This window comes from Acanthochromis polyacanthus, chromosome 9 (assembly GCF_021347895.1).
Source record: "Acanthochromis polyacanthus isolate Apoly-LR-REF ecotype Palm Island chromosome 9, KAUST_Apoly_ChrSc, whole genome shotgun sequence".
Lineage (NCBI taxonomy): Eukaryota > Metazoa > Chordata > Actinopteri > Pomacentridae > Acanthochromis > Acanthochromis polyacanthus.
This window is the reverse complement of record NC_067121.1, coordinates 23,962,857-23,979,044: the sequence shown is the minus strand read 5'-3', so window position 1 is coordinate 23,979,044 and position 16,188 is coordinate 23,962,857. Positions and strand designations below refer to the sequence as shown.

Here is a 16,188-nt window from a genome sequence, read left to right as displayed (position 1 = left end):
TTTCATATCACGTTAGGCTTCAATGCAAGTTTTGTTTTTCTTATTATAAGAAATGATGGACCGAGAGAGATAGAGAGAAGAAGAATGAAGAGCTTCTGTGAAAACCGTGACAGCAGACCTTTGGCCCCACTCAGTGGATAAGCGTCGAGCTGAGACCATCGGCAGCCTGACACCTGATAGCTACACTGTGGCGCACAGTTTGGTTGGGAACACGGAGCGCTCGTCGTGGTTACACTTTGGGGGGACATGCGGCAGAAAGAGAGCACACCTTCAACAGCACAACATCAACTCAAAGCTGTGTTTGACTCGAGCAGACGCGTTATCCTTCTGAAGGAACCCCGCGCGTAAAACTCGCAGCCCATTAGCGCGTTTCATGGGGATTTATAGATGACAAGACCTGCACGCTGCGGGTTGTTCTCAGCATCTACAAGGATCTCCGATGTGGAACATGGCGAGAGGGATGAGGGGAGCTCATCTCCTCGCTGCATTTTGGATTATAACTCTGTTCAGGGACGCGGATGGACAAGGGACTTCTAATGACTTAACAGGTTTCAGTTTGAGTCCACCGTACTTCAACCTCGCTGAGAGCGCCAGTATTTCTGCCTCTGCAACCTGCGGCCAGGATGAGACTGGCTCACCGAGATATGATTTGTACTGTAAGCTTGTCGGCGGTCCCACAACTGGACTTCCTACTCAAAATATACAGGTAAGAAGAATAAAGTGGAAGTTTGGTGCAACCTCATAACTTTTCATGCGTGCGTAAAAAGGAACAGCAAGCCATAGAAGCACTGTAATCTTTAACTGCACTGTAGTTGGGTGCATATAGTGAATAGTAAGTTATTTTTTATCAACAACTATTGATAGAAAGTCCACTGAATTGCTATTTTTTATGAAGATGGTTCCGTCATATGCTCCTGCTTGTACATGTTACCACTGGAGCGTTTCGAGCCCCTTGGGGAACCCTGACAATTCTGACCAAGTTGTACAACTTCCAGAAATAGTTTTACTCCATTGTAGTTGTGTCCAACGTTTTCTAAAGCAAATGTTCTTTCAGCAGTGGTCTTACTCCCTGAGGAGTTCCCCTGAAGGGCCCTTCTTTACTGTAAAAAGCACAGCACATACCCAGGCTTTTTTTTAAAGTCAAGAATTCTTTTCCACACAATTGGTTGCACTATTTCTTTCAGCAGGGTATTTTTCAGTGTTATTCTATCAAAAAGCATTCTTGTGGTATGGTGGAGTTTTTTTTTTTTGCTGTGGGTATGTTTCTAAACACCAAATATTTGACATCATTTAGGGTCAGTTTTGTGACTACTGCAACTCCATTGACCCGAACAAAGCTCACCCGGTGACCAATGCCATTGATGGGACAGAGCGCTGGTGGCAGAGCCCTCCTCTCTCCAGGGGAATGGGCTACAACATGGTAAATGTTACCCTGGACCTCGGACAGGTGAGATTATACCTTACCCTGTGCACGAACAGATGTTTACCAGTTGTTACCTGCCGTGTGAAAAATGACAGCTCTTTGTTGACAGTAAAATATTGCACCTGAATGTTACAGAGGGAAGCAAAGGAAAATGTACTTGTGCCTTGGTTGTTGCTCTACTGCTGTGAAATGAGCTATTCCGTTTGTGTATTTGTGTATGTGGTGTCACAGCAACTCCACTGTGTGAAACTGGAAGTTTGTGGTATTTTTGGCACCACTTTCTTCATCACTGCTGTGTTTTTCTGCTGCTGGCTTGTTTTGAACGTGCTTGGAAGAAAGTTGCTCGGCTCATGGTGTTTCATTCACAAGTATTCTTCAGGTGTTACACGATTATGTTTTCAGTTTGAGCTTCATCACCTCAGCTAGCAGTAATCATGTGAATAATGTGCTGCAGTTGGACTCTTGCCAGGAGTCAAATTCACGCCCCCTTTGGCTAGAGAATATGCTTCCATCATGACCCGTGTCTCTGGCAGGAGTTTGGCTAACGGCCCATAAAACTGCACCTCACGCTCAATTATCCACTGTGAGGAAAGAGAGGAATGCTGTCTCTGGATTAGGGATCAGAAGGATGTGAAATCAGATTTGAGAAGCGCAGGTGGAGCCCTGGAACTCTTGCATGAAGAGGGGTCTGACTAGTTTTGGAGAAGAGAGTAACAAAAGTGCTCCTCACGTGTTGAGTCTTTGGCTCCCAGTGGGCGCTGTGTCAGACAATGGGTGTGGGCTTTTCTGTCTCTGTTTTTAGACAGGCTGAGCTGAGCAGAGATCCTACACGGCTAAATATAGTCCACGCTTACAAGAGGATGGACACATGCAGGGCCTTTAGGGATGTCTGCCTTTAATACGTGGTAATGCTCAGTTTATTTGGGAGCAGGGGAAAGCAGCATTATTGCATTATGTTGTGCTAAAAAGAGTGTGGCTAGATCTGTGACTGTGACTACCAACCACACAACACCCTGCCCTCTCTCAATGCAACGCCACCTCACCCACATATACCACACACCTGTCATACACATTTTTCTCTTAGTGGCATCTGTTGCAACCGGCGCGACTGTAAATAAGGTTCACCTGCCACCAGAGCATCGTAAGCTGTAGGTTGGTTTTAGCGCTCATATCTTCTAACAATTCAATAATTCCAACTGAACTGGGGGGGAAATCGTAGCAAATGGAATGATGATGATGATTTAAGTGGGCAGCTTTCTAACCTGTAGTATATCAATGCAGTGTAGTTGGGATTCTCTGTTGTTGCCAATGACAATAGATTTTCGAGACACGTTTCCATAAATGGGAGCAAAAGTCTCAGTCTAGAAACAGAAAAGACCCACAGAATATGACGATATATGTCTGTCTGTGATGATAAATGCTGCTTATATCCCCATAATTTATGACTGGGTTTTGAAATGTTGTGACGTTCTTCAGGCATGTTTTATTTACCTATCAGAGGGTTTTATTGCTCCCCTCCACCAAACAAATGCAAGCTTATCCAAGACAGTGCTGGAGCCGTAAAGTTGTATGACTATTCCCCGTGCAACTTGGATAGCTTTATAGACTCTTTTGAAATCCACAGGATAAATGATGCATTCAGTGAAATATGTGGGCTAGAACGAGCTGTAAAGGTGCTGTGGTTTCTTTCAAGACCTGTGCAGGTGGCTGTCCTGCTGCCGTCTGTACAGATCTATGCAGATATATTAGATAATGGCACAGTTGATGTTTATGTTAAAATGACGAGGTTCAAAGAGACGGGCTTTTTTGACAGAGCCGTTTCCGGTTTTTCTGTTTCAAAGAAGATTGTTTGAAGCAAGGTCGACCAATGATCAAAAGTGAACTTGGCCAGACAAATTCCACCAGCATGCAAGTGCCTTGGCTCAGAGGAATATTGGTCTGTTGGTTGGATTGAAATATCTCAACTACACTGGGATGGGTTGCCAACATTCTGAGTTTTCCTCTACCACCAAGAGATTTACAGTGAACTGTCTTGATATTTATGGACTGCCGTAAAATTTGATATAGAGGTTCCCCTTCGTGTTAATTCTTATGACTTTTGGGAATTAATGACTTTTTTTCTGAGCTGCAACTGCCCTGATTATTCTCTTATCCAGTAAAATATCACATTTTTTAGATATTTTTTTTTGGACTTTGATGTATGTGTGTTTAATACACAGAACTAAGATGGTGCATGAGGAAAACTTTCTCAGCATTTCCACACTTTAGACTTTTAGCCTCATTTATATTCAGGTAAAATATCATAGCACCACTGTCATGAACCAGAATAGAGGTGAGCTGCTTCTTATGACATGATCAGTTTCTAAATTGCCTCCTGCTCAGAAATCTCCTCTGGATAAGCTCCATGCTTCAGACAGGTCAAAGCAGCCAGGCTGGCTGCTCCCTGTTTTTGTGACTTCTTGGCTTTTGACCTGTGACCCATAATAAATCCTCTTTCAGTCAGGAAGCGACCTTAGTGATCTTCACTTGGCTTCTATATGACAGTTAAAGATGGTGTTTTGCCTAAATTACCTCTAGAATATTTCAGAGTGTCGTGAATTGTTTTTGCTGTTAAGCAGATATTTATTGAAAACTAGGTCATTTCTTAATTGGTTCACTGATGTAGCTTCTGTCTTGTCTATTGGACATTTTGTTTTGCCAAATAGATTAATATGTCAAGAGCTAATAAAACATTATCTGTCGATCCCATTATATGATACATCTATCCCCACCATAATTCTGACTACTTTTCCTGGAACTTTTGCTCTTGTTAAACTATTTACGGGACACAGTAGGTAAGCCATTGTTCTGCTAGACATTTACACCATGTATCAGACTGCCAGTCACTCCTTTTTTCTGGGGAATGTATTTTAGGAGCCCTGACCACATGTGCTTATCTGCCTGAGTGAGCCCAGAGTAGACCATGTGAGACAAACATACCAGGGCTTACTGCTGTCTGTCTCCTGTTTGATGACACAGAACTGCTTCTGACTGGTAGTAGTCAGGCACTGAATGAATATAGGATTGTACTGGTTTGTGATAGGTTCTGATTAGTTGCTGATTCATGTTCCAGGGACTTACTGGTGTTTTTTAAGTGAAGGTTAAAGCTGCGGATTATTTCTGTGGGTGTCAGGTGTTTGTTGTGTTGATGATGGAGCTTTGTGTGGCGGTTTTGTGGATTTAAATTGTGTAACAGCTTGCTGTTTATCTGTGATTTGTGAGTTATTAGCTCATCAGGCTGTGGTGGGTGTACATATGAATACCAGAAGTGCCAAATCCATGACATGGCTTTGTAATGAAGGAGGAGAAGAGTGATCTGGTTCAGGTTAGTGCAGTGGCTTTAAATCTGCTCACAAATATGCAATCGTCAAGAGAGAAAGCTTCCAAGAACTCAATTTTAGAGACATTCCCCGAGAACTTAATCCTCTCTCTCTCAGGAGTCCGCCTCCCACCAAAGTTGGTTTGAATGTTTTATTTGCAGCCGTCGCCCCCTTTTGTGTTGGACTCCTTCTAGGCGGTATTGTGTGACATCCTTTCTGTGCACTCAGAGTCTCACAAAGGTTTGGTTCTTTTTGAGCCTTGCTGAAAGTGACCTGACCTTCTCTTTTCACGGGATAAATAGACAGAAATAGAGAGGTGGTGTAATTTGGTGGTGAGAAAGTACTTAAACGGAAAACGCACACAAACACACAAGTCTCGACTGAAAACATTTCATTTTCCCTCTTACTGAGCATTAACACTCATTAAGATACAACCAAGCATGATGCTTGCTTGCATGCATGGATGATCTTGTGAGCACGCATTCAGTGTACATCACTGCACTGTGTTCTTTTAAATCATGCAGCAAATGGTTTCAAATATGTACAGGCTGTAATCCTAATTAAGGTGTCACGATTTGCATATATTTTCTCAAAATGACAAAGAATGGAGTAAATCACTCTTGAAAATCTAACCTGTTCTGCTGTAGACGTTGCTTTGTACTAAAAATTTGTTCATACAGTGTAGTTGGCTCAGTCTGACCCGAGAGACAAGATTGACTGGGAGGCATGTCCCTATGGCTGTGGTGACGATGGAGGTGATGTAAGTGCCTGTCTTTAGCTGGACTGCCTGAGGCGCCAGGCCAGCCCAGCAGATATTTACTACTCCACTAACAGCCGCCATGTGCTAGTTAGCAGTAGCAGCCTGGCCTGGAGGGTACATCACGGGTGACTGTTGGACCGCAGCTCCTCCTAAATCTGGAGCACCGATGTGGAAAAGGTTGCCGGGGTTAATGTGGGATCTGTTCACCTTTGCAAGGCCTTTGTCGTCAATTCGTGTACAGTAGTGCTAATCAGTTGTCACAGGTTTTCTGACGCAGGCATTGATGCAATGGGACGTGTTCAAAGAGCAGAGGTTTTCCGACAGCCATTTGACAGAACTGTTTTGTGGTCGTCTATATGCATTGCAGTTGAGGTCATGAATAGACATGCATCAGTATAATGATGCAATAATTCGATGGTATTTCAGTCATTTCTGTGGAAACATTGCAGTCAGAGCGTAATTATGTTTTGTGCTTAGTATTTTCAATGGTTTTGGTTTTGAACCAGTTGCAACAAAGATTCATATTTTAATTAAGACTGCTGATAACAAATGCAAATTGGAAAATATCATGCTTATTATTTTCTTGTCAGATCTTTGATGCTGAATAGTTTATGGTATAGTCCATTTTGAATTCTGCATGGCTTTAAAAAAGAAGCCATCTAATGAATAAGCAAACATATAGTTTCACTGCCAAAAAGCACACATAAGTGGCCCCACCTCAGGCTTTTACAAAAAGAAGACTGGCAACAAGTAGCAGCTTGTTGTATGTTACACCTACAGCTCTCTTGTAACTTTTAGCCAACTGTTCTTTGTTACCGTCTAACTAATTCTGTCATGGAGACTGAGAAAAATACACCAGACTAGCCCCTTCCCTTTCCACCGCCCACCTGTTACCACAAACAGTTGTACATTGCATTGTTACAAACTGGAGGGCAACTCCTCCTCCCCACCGGGCTGCAGTATGCTCTGTCTAGCTCGGTTGATCCGCTCCAGCAGAAGGTGATGCCTCCTCTCCTTTGAATTGCATTCTTCTGATCTCACATCTCAGGGCCTCGCTTAGATGGCTTCTATCTGTCAGAACTCTGATCTCTCAGTAGATTTAGTCTTTATGGCTCTGCAGCGCCCTTTGGTTGGAATTCGGGATTAGGATATTCAATAGCTGCTTCTTTACTGCACTTAATGAAAATGATCACTGCTGGATTGCTAGCATACATCTCATACCTTTTGATAGAGTTTGATTGTACTATACATTAGTTATGCACAGTGCCTCATCTTGACTTGGCAGCACACGGTACTTAGGGTAATGGAATAACTTTAGATTATGAAATAATGGAACAGTTATTGCTGCAGACAACATAGTTTGATGATTGAGAATTCTGTGGGACATTCCTACCCGGTTCATTTTACAGTACACTTCATTTAATCAACATAAAGAGATTATAATCAAAGAGACGCACGCGACAGGCACGGCAACATGAGTAACTGGCTAAGGGTCACGCAATCAGATCTTCTGTTTTAGATCTTTGATTTTTCTGTGAGTTTAAACGCTGCTCCACAGCTCTCTTACCTGAAGGGCAGGCATGTGTGAATTTAGAGGCTAAGACTTGTGTGCAGTGGTGCTGCAGTTCACACTTAAGGGTTGCAATTTATCACGCTTGAGCTGTCACACACAAACTGGGTAATAGCCATCAGGGGTCATTAATGTAGACTTGATAATTCATGCAATACACACGCATTGGACATGTAATGTTTGTAGTAAACAGATTTAGGAGTGGCTGTGTGTGTGTGTTAATTTACACATTGCTACTAGTATACTGAGAAAGGGATAAATGTTAACTTAATATGCTGCTGTTAAAATGGTGTTTGGTCATGAGGGACGTGGTTGTTTCTGTTGCCCTCTTGTGTTAATTAGAAAGCTACAGGAGATCTGGATATTTTACCCCTTGTATATTTGACAGAGGGGGTCAAGGTTAGTAATTTAAGAAGGCTGGTAAAAGGCGAAGAGGGTAGCTGTCAAACAGTCCATACCTGTCACAGCTCAACCCCTGGCCTTTCTGACACCCACCCACAGCCTCTTATGTTAAACCTCCTGGTATGATACTCTTGTCTAAAGCCTCAGGCTGCAGATCCTGGGAGAGGCACAGGATGGCTCTGCTCAAATGTTATTCCAAGTGCTTTTGCCACAAGCTTGTCAATCTGTTTCATGTCTTTCATGCCCCCGGAGTCCTCTGCTCATGTGCAAAGCATGCCGCCATCACAATATTTCATGCTCCCTCCAAACAATACGTAGGTGCTGGACATATTTCAAGAGTGTGTGTTTAGACTGGCAGGACACAGTTGGAGAGACAGGCCTGAAATTAAGCAAAGCCATGCCAGGACAGGCCTCCTTCTTCCAAGATCACACTGTCTGTTTTTGACTGGGTCTGTTTCCGGAGGATTGTTCGTGCCAACACTGACATTTTGGCGTCGAGTCAATATTAGGTGCCACAGTACAGAGATGCACAATTACTCAATTAAAAAAAAATGTGCAGAAACTAATGTTAGTTGATTGACATGCAGGATCCTTAGCTAGTTAGTGTGGAAGAAATATCCTTCACATTTAAGAGCAGGCTGGAACATCAGGAAAAGTGATGTGAATGTATCACTACCCAGTGGCATAAATCGTCAGAAAAACACAGCTGGTATCTGACTTTACCAACACTCGGGCAGAGGTTTTTCTATTTTTGATCAATTTTATGTTTGTGAAACTGGAGGATCTGTTCTAGTTGCCATCTTTATCGTGGCAAGTGGTGGAGATTTTCACTGCTGTGCGTTGCTGCCAGTGACTGGTTCCTGAAAGCAGTGGCATGCTCTGCTTTGGGGGCATTAGGAGGGACGGGGAATGTGGCGCTATGTTTGGAATCTGAGATGGGTCTGCATGCCAGCCAGCACGTCTCTAGCCACCCCTACCCCTTTTTCACCCTCCTCCCATCTCACCCTCCTACTTCCCTTCTCCCTTCCCTCCTTTACTGTCATCACCAGCGTGTGAACCAAACTTCTTCCTGGTTTTCAGGAGAACCAGCATATTGATAGTAGGCAGCTTCCAAGCTGAAAACTTCTATTTTTAGACATTTACCCATGGCTTGTGTGAGCCATTTATCTTCTTTTTTGTCATTTGTGCATCCTGTTGCATGTGAATGGAAGTGTTCTCTGATTAATTTCAAGACACGCCCCATTCAAGGCTGAGGCTGGGAGGAAGCTGTTTTATTTACTTACACCCGGACTGTTTTCCTCAGTGGGAACACTGATTAGAGGACGGTCAAGTCAAAGACTATTCACGATTTGCAGTCTAATGATTTTGTTGTTACTTACTAGGCATTTTAGACACTCTTTAAAGAACAAGGACAAACAGTTCCGCAGCCGACCTCTGAACTCTCTCACAATCCATCAACCCAAAGAGCTACTTGAACTTGAGAGTTTTAATTCTCAGTGTTGTGGGGGGGAATCGTGCAAGATAATCATGGATTCTTTTTGGCGTAGTCAGTGACTCGACCGCCGAGGCTTTGCTGTGATTTACTTTGCTTTGATATAACTCCTTGCCTCACGCAAGGAGAGACAGAAACCTGAATATTTCAAATGCCCGCTGGGGTTTTCATCAAGGTGCTGAGGGATGCTAGACGAGTGCGGGCCTGCCTTCATCCCTCTCAAAGAGAGACAGTCTATAGAAATGTCTTTTATTAAAATAGCACACCATATTTTAGATGCAGTTTTCATTCATCATTGCAATCCTGAGAGCAGGTTTTTTAGGCTGAACATTTGCGCTTACACTGCTCTGTTTTCAAACCTCATTGCTGCGGGGCTTTTGCCAGCATTTAGATAAACGGTATGTCAACCTTTTATAACAAGACAGGGGTGTGGTGGTCAGGAGTAGGTGAGGCTCTATGTTGACACTGCAGGTGTCACGTGCAGCTCGGTGTTACAGGGTTTAAATTCCAAACCAAGTCTGTGCAAAAAAGAAAGCTTTGGCTGTCGCAAATTACCTTTGTATTGTACAATGTTCAATCAAGCTGAAGTCAAGCTGGATAATGATGTTGACGTACTGCACAGGAAAGGGGCTGTATTGAGCGTCATGAGCCGGACAGAAAGCTCAGTGTTGGCAGAAACAATCATTGGCATTATTTTCTGCCCTTGATCAGACTGTATATACTGATGGAAGGTGGAGATATAAAGTTCAAAGAACAGATGGGGATCATGTGGGCTTAGCTGATGTCTTTTCACCAACCTAGCTGCACCTGCACCATTTTTGGACTTTATGCAAACAAATTTAAGTGAATTGTTTGTACTTCAATGTGGCTGCACAGATACTGCTGAAGTTCAATTAGAAGAGTAATAAATTAGTGACATGGGTAAGACTACACTAAAGTCATTAACTCTGTAGTGATCATTTATAGAGAAACAAGAATCAAGCTGATGTTGTGCCCAGACTTTCCAAAGAAAGGAAATAGGAATAGTTTCAGAGCTCCAGGCCAAGCAGGGCAGGAAACTACAATTTTTGCCAAAATCCGCTCTGAGCAGTGGCTGCCTTTTGTTTAGCCTGTTCTTTGTGTTCTGGTTTTTAGCTCTTCCATGTAGCGTATGTCCTCATCAAGTTCGCTAATTCACCTCGTCCTGACCTGTGGGTGCTGGAGCGCTCTGTGGACAATGGGAGAACCTTCACCCCCTGGCAGTATTTTGCACGTAAGTTATCATATTATTGTATTTAGCAACACTCAGCCTTTTATTGTATGTATTAAAACACTTTGTGCACACTGCCTCAATTCTCAAATGCTGAAACACAAGGACTGAATCACCTTATGGACTTGCTGATAAGATTATGACATAGAAAATTTAAGATTAACTTGCTTACGGAAGTAACCAGTCTCCCAGGATGGCAGGAATTTGTAAGCAAATCAAGAAAATTTGAAATGCACACTTAAAATTTTGAGTAAATCTGCAACATTTTCTTCATTTTTTGTCAGAAAAACACAAACAGTGCTTTGGCCATCACTTTTGGTTGCAGGTTTTCTCTTTGGATTAAATAGCAGAAGATTGAAAATTCATAAAGATGATGTGCAAACAACAGCAATTACTGAAATCCAAAAAAAGCAGAGATAACTCATTCTTTTGCAATGAACATTTATAGCAGACACTGGCTAATAAAGTTATCAGCCTACCAGTGAAGGTAGTCCAGTACATGCGTTACCAAAACCTCTGAACTTGCACAGGCCAATGAAATGCAGTCATTAGTAACTTTAATAATTACACGTGGGCCTTTCTTGCCATGACAAGTCAAAATGTCTGCTATGAAAAAGGCCTTTTGTTAAGACGGATTTAAATATATTTACAGCTGTATATTTAATCCTGGTAGTCTGATTTGACGGCTTAGGGCAGTTAAGAATAGTAAGTGTGTGTGTGTGTGAGTGTGTGTGTGTGTGTGTTTGTGTTGAATCTTGGTTTTGGAATATATTTTGTGTTAAGCGTGACAGCGGGATGCAGTAAATATGAAACCCTGAACTACATACCTAATACATGTTTTATATTTGTCGAGTCGGCATATTTGAGTTATGACGAGGCAGCTGCTCACAGAAATTGCAAAGAGACAGCTGTGACTGAATCTCACTGTATCTGCTCATATTTACTTGATCCAAGTTCATGCTCATTTGTTACCTTTGAAAGTTTAGCACTATTTGGTTAGGCTTGGTTTTTGCCTTTGAACAATATATTTCCTTTTGCACAAATACTGCAACTGGGTATTATTCTTCCTATAATTATATCCCTAGTTCAATTTGTCAGTACCATAAATTAGCTTTTGTGTTATTGAAAATATTCTTATGTGAAAATCTGAATCATTTTGGAGATATTCCTGTGTTGTAATAATTGGTGACATATCATCCATTTAAAAACGTCACTACCATTACCTTCAAATGCAAGATGAAAGGAATATGGGGTAAGAATATGAGTAGAAAGAGTTAAGAGCTCTTTTTTCGGCAGATTCAAAGCGTGAGTGCATCGAAAGCTTTGGAAAGCAGCCCAATGCACGTATAGTAAATGATGACGACCAGCTCTGCAGCACAGAATACTCACGGATCGTCCCACTGGAGAATGGAGAGGTAAACTCTCAAGTAGATAGACAACCAAAATAGTAACATTTTATGAAGAATCAAAGCACAGTTGTTGTACAATAACCTTGTATTGCTCAGATTGTGGTGTCTCTGGTGAACGGTCGGCCAGGGTCCAGAAACTTCACCTACTCACCGGTGCTGCAAGACTTTACAAAGGCTACAAACATCCGCCTGCACTTCCTCCGTACCAACACCCTGCTCGGCCACCTTATCTCCAAGGCCCAGAGAGATCCCACTGTCACACGCAGGGTGAGGCACATACTGTACAATCTCACACCAAGGTGTCGTGCTGGCAGACTCTTGTTTCCCATTTGGGCGAGCCAAATTTACTGCTATACACCACCTACCTGCCAGCTCCCTTTTTTGCTGACACAAACACACTGGCCTGCTCACACATTCATCTATGTCAACACCTAATGCCAGATCTGTCTGCCCATTCATCGGGATAATTCTGATAGCGACTAGTTTGGACAAGTCCAACATGCTGCAGGTGTGAGATATTCTTAAAGCAGAAGAAACAAACACAGTAAGGTCATACTGATGATATTTCATGGTAAAATTCTGAATACATAATTTCAGGAATGTATCTGAGATTCATGTCTCTATTGTAAACTCAAAGAATGGCGCCGTAATGTCAGCTGTTGATTTTTGTCTTACCTTATTTTATATATTGCCTTGATTCACCTTGTAAAGTTTGCCTTGGCTCATGAGTCACTGTTTAAGTTTGCACTTGTCAACTGTGTGACTCACTTCTGCTGCCAAGCAGAGCCAGACATTTGTTCTGATGTGGATGATGTCACTGAGTTGCTGATGATAACATTGCTATTACTTTGAAAGTGTCCAGATGATAACGTTTTCGTTATTTGCTGACAGTATTACTACAGTATCAAAGACATCAGCATCGGTGGACGCTGTGTTTGTCATGGGCATGCCCAGGTGTGTGGTGGGGGGCGTAACCAGGACAACCCAAGCAGGTTAGTAATGCACACACATGCCGTCATCAGCTGTACTATAAATATTGACACAATATTTTTTATTATTGCATTTATGAAATCCAACCTGAACCTTTTACCTACAAGTATTGCAACAGTTAACTTTAAAGTAGGGATGTTCCGATCAAGATTTTTGTCCAATCCGCTTTAGACATTTAGTATCTGCTGATCCCTGATACCATATCCCTCAATAATACACACTTAAAATATTGTAGATTAGCTGTACTACCGGATCCCAGGAGGCAGTCACTCAGACTACAGGCAGCTCTATGTTGGCAACCAGAGAGCATTTTGGGGAGTCTAGCAAGCAACAGGCCACCATGACAAAGACGTCTGTGATGCTTACAGATATCATAGCTCATGTACTTGTGCCCTGCTCAGATAAGCTTGCACAATGTTCCTATATCCTGAAGGCATATGTTGCAGAGTTGCCTTCCCTGTGTTATCTTTTTTTTTTTTTTTACTGTGAGTTGCAGATGATCAATAGTTATTTCAAATGTGAATTTCTAGCATCCTGCCACAAGTTGTCCTCTCCCTTTATGATACCTTTCTGACAGTGGATGTAAACAAAGAATTGGGATTAGTGTTTGACAATATCAGTGAATTAAAAAAATGTCTTGATCAACCTGGATCTTTGTCATTAGCTTGGGTCTTAACTTTCAAGTTAATCTTCAACCAAGGACTCCACGTATTCATTAACAGAGCTGAACAGTCTTTTGTATAATGGGCTACACTTTGTATAGCCAATTTAGTACAATGACTTAATGCTGAAAATGAAGGGGCAGAGATCACTAAAATGCTGCCAAATATGGTGTATCAAGTAAAGCACAGATGCAATCAGGACCAGTGAATTATTTCTGATGAAGAACAGTTACCTCATGTGTTTATACGCTGACATCACCATTATAAAAAGCAGTCGATTCTTTTCATTTTTCTGTTTACTTGTTGTGACGCTGTAGATGTTTGGGGAAGAAATGGAAAGATATGAGATAAAGTGCTGCTTTGATGCACTGTAGCCGTCTGCATTGTGAAAAGTTAAGCAACAGAACAACATTCTTGGATGCCTCATTGTGCCTTTGCAGCTGCCTCACTGCTCTCATCGCTGTCCTTTTCAGGTGTTGTAAGAAGCTGTTTTCAGCTAAACAAAACTCCGATACATCACAACATCAAAACGCAGACAGACAGACAAAAAGAAAGACAAAGCAGAACAGATTTTAATGTACCTTTGCCTGATCATTGGAAACATGACTCCAAATGAATGTTGCTCTGTGTGTGTTGGATTTATAAATGGGCATCTGTTTGCTAATGTGTTTGCCATAACAACCTCATGGTGTTAATGTGTCAATGATGCACAGCTTGTACTGCTGTTTCAGTGCTGTCAAATAAACTTTGGGGATTTTGGGTGAATAAGAACCTTGGCACTGCTTAATCCAGGTGTCTCATCTCCTTTCTTTAGATTCCAGTGCGAGTGCCAACACAACACCTGTGGCGAGTCATGTGAGCGCTGCTGTCCAGGCTTTAACCAGAAGCCGTGGCGCGCTGCAACTGTTGACAGCCCGAATGAGTGCCAACGTAAGTGTACATGTGCAATACTTCATTTGGTGTGTAAACAAAACCACATCCTGCTACTCCTCATGCTGTTGGCTCCTTGAATTATGACCCCTGGAGAGGGCTGGAGTGTCCTCTTCCCTCTTGATATTTTAGCCCTGTTGTGGATGCCCTGATATGGTGCTGTAGTGAGGCTCAGTGAAGAGTTGAGAGGACATTCCTCATATGGTATGTGTAATGAACAGCACAGTGCACAACTAGGCACTGTGGATAACTGCTTTTGGTCTCCGTGGTTAGCTGGTCATTCAGCGAGCCAGGCGGGCCTGAGGCAGTGAAAGCTTATCAGCGAGCCGTGGAGTCAGCCAGCAGAGCCTGTGTCAGCTGGGATCTAATTGCTTTGGAGTGTTGACAAATTTTCCCGTCCTGAAATACGACTTTACAGCAGCCACAAATACAGAGAGAGAGAAAGATGAAGAAGACTTGTAATCCAATCAGTGAACTCACACAGTAGAAATGCACCCCAACCATTCATAAACATTAATGAGACACAGGGGTGGTACACAGGAAGAGGATGTACTGTCGTGTTTAGTCTGGGTTTTACAGTTTCTTTAAGTACTTAACAACCAGACTTATAACTCCTTTTTGAAGAGTGAGTAGCTTAAAGTGCTTAAATACAGACCAGGGAGTCAGAGGTAATTTGCTGACTGTATAGAATGAATCTCTGTGTGTGTGTGTGTGTGTGTGTGTGTGTCTCGGGGTTTTCCTTCTCAGCCTGCCAGTGTTTCTCCCATGCCTTTGACTGTTATTATGACCCAGAGGTGGAAAAAGGGGAGCAAGTTTAGACACCTTCGGCAGGTATGACGGAGGAGGAGTGTGCATCAACTGCCAGGTATGAAATTCATATCAAGTCCAAACTGATTCTTGTGTGTGCTTATGTGTGGCTGTAGTGGTGGAGGGAGTATGAAAATGATGAAGAAAATTCCATGTTGCATGTGTAAATGTAAAGTCCTCTGTGGAGCATTGCATGTGGCATCATTTACCATACAACCTATGCAAATAAACTCTTCCAATAATCCACTGTCCTTTTATTATTCTAAGAAACTAATTCTGTCTTTTTTTTTTTTTTGGCCAAAATAAAGTTGTACTGAGTGCCATATTAATATGGGATGCTATACAATATGATACATATTGCGTCCTCTCCAAATACGGTGTTGTAATGCCAGGAACTAGAGATCCTACTGTATTGAACAAAGAGCAGTCTTGTGATCATCCAAATTGTGTTTTGTATTGGACACCTGTGTTCATTTAGTTAAGTTTGTGGGGGTCAAGCTTGATTTTTCTATTGTTCTTTAGCACAACACGGCTGGAGTGAACTGTGAGAAATGCCTTGAAGGCTTCTACAGACCATTCGGAGTACCTCCTGAATCTCCCACAGGATGTACACGTGAGTTACTTTGTATTTCTTTACCTTGCCAACAAAAAGATGCCCAATTATAAACTCTAAATATCATTTTCTTTTTCTTTTGAGAACTTTGCTTGGCAAGGAAGTGGGTGTTGGATGACTATTTTGGAGCTGGTGGGAAGAAATGTTGGCAACGTGTGCATGCTTATTTGTGTCAAAAAGTTTAAGAGTTCACTGATTTGCTTTATTGTTTGGGCATTTTTTTTCTATTATTCAGTTTTATTTATGTTGTGGTTGGCTATGGATTGAAATGTCTTTTGTGATTCATATGCGAGTGCTGCAGTCAATTTTATATTTACTCAACAAATTAGAGTGATAATAGTGTCATGTGTAGAACATCTTGTCAAACATACTGCTGTAGTGACTTGCACTAACAGGAAAGAAGAACATGTATTGCTATTTTGTGATCTCTGCATCAACATGATCTTTTATACACCAATTAAAATCAGTTTTTGCAGCTGTTATAATCAGTGCAATGAAAGCATATGGCAAAGAATTTGCAGG

At 42.0% G+C, this 16,188-nt stretch overlaps 1 protein-coding gene across 1 annotated transcript in view; it reads left to right on the top strand.

Moving 5' to 3' along the window:
• The first annotated feature begins 78 nt into the window (after positions 1-78).
• LOC110957020 (laminin subunit alpha-3) overlaps positions 79-16,188 on the top strand; it is a 56,361-nt gene continuing 40,251 nt past the window's right edge. The window contains 10 exon segments of the mRNA XM_022202839.2: positions 79-706; positions 1,295-1,447; positions 10,141-10,258; positions 11,552-11,670; positions 11,761-11,931; positions 12,556-12,656; positions 14,131-14,246; positions 14,994-15,041; positions 15,044-15,111; positions 15,576-15,666. Of these exon segments, the coding sequence (XP_022058531.2) occupies positions 440-706; positions 1,295-1,447; positions 10,141-10,258; positions 11,552-11,670; positions 11,761-11,931; positions 12,556-12,656; positions 14,131-14,246; positions 14,994-15,041; positions 15,044-15,111; positions 15,576-15,666 (1,252 nt within the window). The 5' untranslated portion in view covers positions 79-439.